The sequence below is a fragment of the Trachurus japonicus genome, chromosome 13, assembly GCF_045865225.1.
Source record: "Trachurus japonicus isolate A0001 chromosome 13, Traja_1.0".
NCBI classification, from domain to species: Eukaryota; Metazoa; Chordata; class Actinopteri; order Carangiformes; family Carangidae; genus Trachurus; species Trachurus japonicus.
In genome coordinates, this window is record NC_140919.1 from 36890395 (window position 1) to 36898008 (window position 7614).

General features: G+C 44.1%; 1 protein-coding gene across 1 annotated transcript; it reads left to right on the forward strand.

The window, feature by feature from the left end:
- The first annotated feature begins 5148 nt into the window (after window positions 1–5148).
- On the forward strand, window positions 5149–7216 carry c15h3orf80 (chromosome 15 C3orf80 homolog). Its single transcript, XM_085796342.1, has one exon. The coding sequence runs from the start codon at window positions 5335–5337 to the stop codon at window positions 5986–5988; it is 654 nt and encodes a 217-aa protein (XP_085652468.1). The 5' UTR covers window positions 5149–5334; the 3' UTR covers window positions 5989–7216.
- Window positions 7217–7614: the final 398 nt, after the last annotated feature.

Sequence of the window (7614 nt, forward strand, 5' to 3'; positions counted from 1 at the left end):
CTAGAGGGGTCTGGCCTTAATTGCTGTGTATTTTTACATGTTAACACATTTCCTGTCTCTGGACATCCAGAAAACTGGATAGTGGGATGTAGCACAAGGATGGAGGCAATGATTTAGGCGACATGGGGGGAAAAAGAAAGGTTCGTGTCTGCACAGTCCCTGGGGAACTTGGATGCATGTCCTTGAGTTGACTTCCCTTCTGTGGCCGTATCCTCACGTTAGTTTACTCCCTCATGTCTCTCACACAAACCCTCCACGTATGACACTATGTAATACTTAACCTGTCAGTGTTTCTGTGTGATAAGTGTTGTGTCATGGCCTCTTTCTGTTTCTCATGCGGTCTTTCCTGCCTTCCCTCTGTGATGTCGATTCCACATTTCAGAGCCCTCAGGAAACTCTGTGCATTCAGGGGTCTTAGCAGGACCAGCCTTGGGATGTGAAGTGGGCGTTTGGTAGGAGGGACGCAACTGAAGGCCACAGTCTAGTCACCTTCTGAGACGCAGACACTCCAACCCCCTTCTCGTTTTCGAGTGACTCAGCGGAGTAGTGCGGAGGCAGGGGGTCAAAAATCCCCTGCCCTCCGCCTCCACACAAAACATGTGGGAATGGGAAAACTTCATCCTATATTTAACCTCCAGGTGTTTGTCTGATGCGAGTGTGTGTGTGTGTGTGTGTGTGTGTGTAAGACCCAGGAACTGACTCATCTGCAGCTGAATGGTGGTACACGGTTATCTTATAGGGGAAAATGAGGTCACCCTTATCATTTGGGCTGGTTGGGGGGATTTTGTCAGTCTAGGAAAAACTGTGTGTTTGCCCCCCTAATGCTACACACTCACCTCACTCTGATGAGAACTTTCCCCATTAAATCTGTCTGGGGTTTAACTGTGTGTCTATTGGATCTGTGTGAAATTAACAGAAAAAAACTGAGGTAAAAGAGGTAAGAGGATGAAAAATATCAGTTGCCTGTATGGTTTTACTCTCAACTTTAAATCAACACAGCTTAATGTACTGTAACAGTAACTCCCCAACATGATATCAGTGTAAAATTAATATTCAATTAATACATAATGTCTTAAAGAGAGAGTAGTTCCTGTGGTGGTTATGTCTATGGCAGAGGGTATTTCCAAAAAGGTTAAAAGGCCGTGGTTGATATATATATGTCCATAAATTTTTCCTGGCAACATGATGTTCCCATTTGAACAGAAAGCAACGATGCTGAGTCAAATCACTTAGTGCTATTATCCATCAAACCTGTCTAAATGATAGCAGTGTATTATGGCCTAACATCACAGTGCAGGCAACCCTATACAGTTTTTCACTGCACAGTCAAAAAGCCCAGCTCAGCACAAACCTCACAACTCATCAGATTTTATTAAGAGCACTGAGCGTGTTTCATCTGAGCTAAAGAACGGATTTTACCCCTCTTTCTTTGGTTGAAGATTTTTTTTTGGGGGGGGGGGCTTTCAAGAGCAATTCTTCTCAAAGGAAGTCTTTACTCTGATTCATCTCTGAGCCAAGAATGACACAACGCTGGGAGAACAAGCCACATAAAGGTAACGAGCGCACACTTTCGTTCAGGCATATTTGCTAGAAGTGACCACATCCACACGCTTGTTCAGTGGAGCTCCGAGGAGAAGCACAACCTTCACACTACGCCGTGTTTCAAGTGAAGTCAATCCCATGACCTGTGTCACATGCCGTCCCTTCTCATTTCCATTCGTCAAGTCCCTCTCTGCCATATTTTGTCCATGGAATACATAAATGGGAAAAATGCTTGAAACAAAGACACCCACACAAACAGACTAAAAGATAAATATAGTTGCCCCATACTCTCAACACATAACACACACACAACCCCATACACATAAAGACCTCTGAGCCAGCAGAGCGATAAGATTAGAGGAAATACGTGGGTGTGAAATAGCTGTGGTGTGGGACTTTCTGGATTCACACAATCTACACTGACTGCAGGCCCTGCTTTTTATTAGAGTTCAAGCTGATGGGAATACACAGGCTCTGATGACACCCACACACGTATTTTCTGCATTTCTGGGTCTAAAACTGCACAGATACAGTATTTACACACAGATTAAACAAACACTCATCCTAAACGGTCTGGAAATTCAGACATAGCCATCCGTACGCATGCTTACACAGCAGGAAATCCTTCATGTAATGTATGTTTGGAGACTAAACACTGCTGTGATACTATCAGCTTGATTATATGTCACAACAGTATATCACATCGTTCCTTAAATACAGCGAGTAAAGGAGCTAGAGAGGCTGAGGTTGGTCTCCAGGCAGTAACCCTTGAGTTGTGACTTCTGCTCTGGTGCAAACAAAGCAAAACCCCAGGACCATCACTGGGTCCATTAACCAAGGCCACAACCTGACAAGGCTTTCTTTGTTTCATAATTAATGCAAACGTAATAACCATGACATTGACCGTTGGGCGGTCTGTACATCAGCATCTCTGACAGATGAATATGAACGCTGCCATTCATCATTACACAGGGCTAATGGACCCCATACGACTGAATTATTAAGCACAACACAAGAGACCTTTGTGCCAGATTAATGGAAGCATACAGCACACCGCCATTTATTACAGTGATATAATACGTTCAGTGTGTTATCACTTTAATTGTCTGCCATACAGGAGGCTACATCTTCAAACTATTGGGTTAAGTGAGCAAAGCTGCCTTTGTGTTGCTGGTGTTAACAAATTCATTGTGTGTAAACTTTCCACTGTTTCATCTCCATCGTCTCACTCAATTCTACATCTGTCTGCGAGTCTCTACTGTAGGTTTCTGCCTTGGTGCATCAGAGACTCACAAATGTCATTACAGCAGATAGAGCACAGAAGCATCCGTTTTCTGTAAATGTGTTTTGCATTATAATGAGGGGGGGGGGGGGCACTTGTCCTGTTTTATTTCCTTCAGGATGTATTTGGTCTCCAATTAATTTGATGTGTTTTCTGAAAGCTGCTCCTAGATGGACGGAGAACAGGACAGAGCAGGGCTAAGAGAGGTAAAGAGAGAATTTATTCAATCAATCTTACTCACAGAAGAACAGCACTTTGTGGTGTATTTCAGGGAAAGAGGGAAAAGAGGCAGGATGTGGTGGGTTAGAAACGGACTTGAGGAGGAGAAATAGTCAGAAAAAGAAGGCAAACAAGAGAAGACAAAGAAAGGATTATTCCTCAATATACTGTCATCAAATCCTTCACAGCAAAGAGGAAAAATAACTAAATATCATGTACTTTGAATTTTCTTCAAGTGGAATAAAGTTACTAATTAAATTATTTCCTATCTTACCATTACAATTACTCACATTGGTGTAATTAAAAACCCAAATGCTCTCAAGTTTTCCTCTGCACCGTGGAGACTGTAGTCATTTTTGACTTTCCGGGCACTGCCTAGAGTGAAAGCTGTGATCAGAAATAGCAGTTGTTCCCATGTCAATAAAAGCCAACAGAGTAGCAGAATAGCAGAAGTGCTGGGAAAGCCCTCAGAACAATGGACTGAAAGGGTTTCTGAACACAACTCTCTGTCCACATGCTATTGATTGTGTATTTGTTTATTTGGTTAGAAGGTTGCCCTGCGATCACGTTTCCATAATTGAGGCAAATCACAGAAAGAAATACGATGCTGCATAAATTAGGTTGCATGATGCTACCCTTCTACTGAATTTCACGTCATAATGCCCCAATAATTAGATTTGGTGTCTTGTGCATTAGGCCTTGTTTAGGAAAGAAAGGAATACAGACTGGCTTTTAGTGACAAAGACTAACACGACGACAGCGGGGGGCTGGAATATTTTAAAGGATTCACCCGAGATTTACACCATGAGGACCTGACAAAGACGGTTGAGACTATATCTCATCACTGACATCCCCTTTATTTAAAATATTGTAAGTCTTCACTGTTCATAAATCCTTTTCACAGGGGAGAAGAAGTCTTAATCCTCTCAGATCCCACAAGGACATATGGCTTTTAGATGTGACCTTGGTCAATCTGTACAACCACTGCAGAAAATTATTGATGCAGATTTATTGAATTACAAAAAATAAAGCAGACTGGTTTAATTAGATTGGTTAGTATTCAGTACTTGTAGAGCAGCTTACTGAGCTGTCAGTCATTCTTGGATGTCATCCAAAGCAACATCTTTAGTGTAAATTAACATGGTGGGCGAGGAGAGTATCATTTAAACTGGAGATTTAGTTTTATGGTTATGATCTTCAGTCGTGCTTCTCCAGGACGTCGCTGAACTAATGTGAATCCAGACACTCTTCTAATGGGACCCATTACAACTGACACTGCAAGAACTATTCATTTTTTATGAGGGGGTAGATCTATCGGCGCCTGGTATCAGGGGCATTCACTACAGGGTTCAGTGAGTGTGTAGGTTTAAGGGATGGCTCTGCCTTATGGGGATGATAGATCTTGAAGTGGGGTCTGGAGACTGCAGGGATCCTTTCGAGGGTTTCAGAGAGTACTGTACTTCAAGGTACTTTTGTGCCATTTACCTTCTACAACACAGCATTTATTTGCCAGCTTTAGAATTGTCTCCGGATTAAGATTTTACACATTTGATCATGATTAAAAACTGATATAGCCTACCCTTACAGATTTAACCACCAACTAGAACCTGAACTATAATTCGCTTCACCACAAGTAACTATAAGGGTAAAATGCTTAGTAAACATTAATCCATTAACTATTATAACATCATACATAAATGTTTAACACTCACTGGCACTCCTTTCTTGCATTAGCCTGCTACGTATGTCTACATCTAACATTATCATAGTATTGTTACTTTATTACTCTCTCCACCACTGAGGACCAGCTTAGGAAACTTTGCACCTATGTGGCAGGGGGTTGATGATATGATTCAGGTTAGCCGGGGTCACAAGCCACTTGGGAGGATGACCATGACGACGTCACCTATAGAGGAACATGTGTGTGTGTTGCGTTGCTGTGAGGACAAACTGAGACACTGATGAGAATTCTTCACGTATTAATGATGTAAGATTATTCATGATTCTCATCACTGCTCCTTCCAGACGCTGATGTTGCTGCTCCACTCTCCCCACTAGTCTATCGTCCACACACAGCAGCAGACAGGTCGTTCTCAGCTGGGGAGTAGGGGTGGGGGTGGGGGGCACCTGCTGTCCCGCTCCGCGCCGCAGTGGCTGAGAGAGCACGATCCGTGCACAGCTGGAAGGACGGACAGACCTGTAAACACCTGGTATAGGCTACTTCCATGTTACAACATCGCGCGCACGGGAGGCAGTAACGCGCATTACTTTCCATCCCGGGAGATCCAGACATGATGCTCCGTCTGCCGGGCGGCAGCGGGACAACGTGCAGGACCACTGGCACCCTTTTGTCGGCATGTCTGGTCTCCGCCTGTCAAGCCCTCCGGAGCTGCGGGGAGGTCCAGTGCGGCGACGGCCAGCAGTGCTGTCGGCCCGGGAACGGCAGCAGCAGCAGCCCCGCGGTGCACTGCTGCAAGCTGCCCATCCACATCTTCTTCGACAACGTCGGCTGGTTCACGCGGAAGCTGTCGGGCATCCTCATCCTGCTGCTGCTCTTTGCCATGGGTTACTTCATCCAGCGGATCATCTGCCCGCGGCCCCGCCGGCACCCGCACCACGACCGCAGCGAGGAGCCCTCCCTCTTCAACGGGCACGCGTCGGCGTCCCAGGACTCCCTGCTGGACCGGTACCCCGAGTACAGCCTGGGGGACTTCACCTCCCCGAACCTGCCAGCCTACGACGAGGTCAAATATTTACCCACGTATGAGGAGAGCATGCAGGAGATGCACAGAGACCGGTCTGATGATAACTTGCTGTCGGAGGTTGAGACGGGCGGTCAGGGCAGAGCGAGAGCCGCGGGACCGAGGGCTGGAGACCAGAGGCGGGATGTCCTGGAGGTGTCAGAACCGCAACACAGCCCAAGGACATCTCGAAACTCTGTCTGACGGGGAAAACAGACATGGGGCACAACCACAGAGACTATATAGTGTTCTTATTTTGATATCATCAGGGTAATTATCTTGCGGAGGAACAAACTCAAGTGCAATTATAATCCTGAATGTTGAGAATAAAGGAGGAGGCTGAGAAAATGTACGTGTTTCGTAAGATTATAAAGGATTATTTGCCTTTTGTATGCAAATAGCCGCTTGGGTTAAGTGAAGGAGATTATAAAGTAAGCGAAGGCGGCTGAAATTGACGCTCTTTGTGTTGTGGATAGCTAATTAGGCTCCGGTACAATCGCATTAAGTTTTACTTCAGCACCTCAATTTTAAGTGGCACCGTGAAACAGTTTTTCTTCTGTCAAATTCTCGTCCTTTCTTACACATAATGCTAAATATTCTGCTGGACCTGAAAGACCTCCTGTTCTTTTATTTATTCTTCATTGAATTTGCATCCAAAAGGAAGAATATTTACATTTCTTTCTCTCAGTAACCTTAAATGTGGGCTGAAAGTGGGAGTGAAGGGATGAATATCAATTTTAATACTTTCTGAGGCACACTTTTTTTTTAATCAGCCAACTTTAGAGCCACTTTAATTTATGCATTATCAGCATGAAAGAAATATTCTCATGCACACACACTGAGCGCTAAGAGATGAGCATTTTATCAGCGAGCCATGTCTGATATGTCTGCTGAAAAAGCTGAAGCCACAGCAGATGCCTGCAATTTAAAAAAAGAAAATGCTCTGATCCTGGGAGCCTAGCTGCCTGAGGCTACATGTATCAGTGTCTCCCAGGTTCTGAATTCAGGAAAAACAATGGCAGAGATTACAGCTGGCATACTGATATGGTGTAAGCTGCCAAGAAACAAAGTTGTATTTTGATGATAGCATGTCAGACGAGATCACAACTGCTGCCCCGAGCATTACTAACGCAGTACAGCTCCAGACCAAGCGAAGGAAAAGACAAAGGGACATCTAACAGGAAACAAGGGTGAGACTGCGACAGTCATGGGAGAGTGGCTTGAAGATTAAACTAAAAATACATCCAGACCTACTAGTATGTCGACCGTAAGTGTGTAACTAAGGGGTCTTTTTTTTTTGCTGCTATAAATCAAAAACCAAGCTGACATTGCACACACACCTCATTACATTAGCTCTGTTTACCTACATTAATGCATATACGTATATTTGCCATTAACTGTCCATTAAAATGTCTCATTATAATGTTAAAAAGTCTCCTTTGTCATTAGACATTACTTTACTTTGGCATTGACTGGGGTGTGTGGCAAACGGTGCCTCTCTCTCCAGCCAGAAATACTGGCCTCCCTCCTCCTGAGGGCCTCCTTCGGTGATGCAAGTAACAGCTACCTTCATTGTCAAATAACATGGCAGTTATCATCTTGTTCTATAAAAAGACAGGGGAAAGTGAAAAATGTCCACAAGAGCTATACCCAGATGGTGTCCTTTGAGTGGTTTTGTCTGACCAACCACCCAAAACACAAAGCTGATTAATGGATTATAGATGGATAAACAGTGAACTCATTGTAAACAAACAAACCAATTTAGTCACCAAATGTGACTAGGAAATGTAATTAGTATATAAACTTTACAAACCTCTTTAATGGTGCATA

What these genes read in the sequence shown, in the direction of transcription:
- c15h3orf80 (XM_085796342.1), top strand. Translation starts at nt 5,335, where the DNA reads ATGATGCTCCGTCTGCCGGGCGGCAGCGGGACAACGTGCAGGACCACT.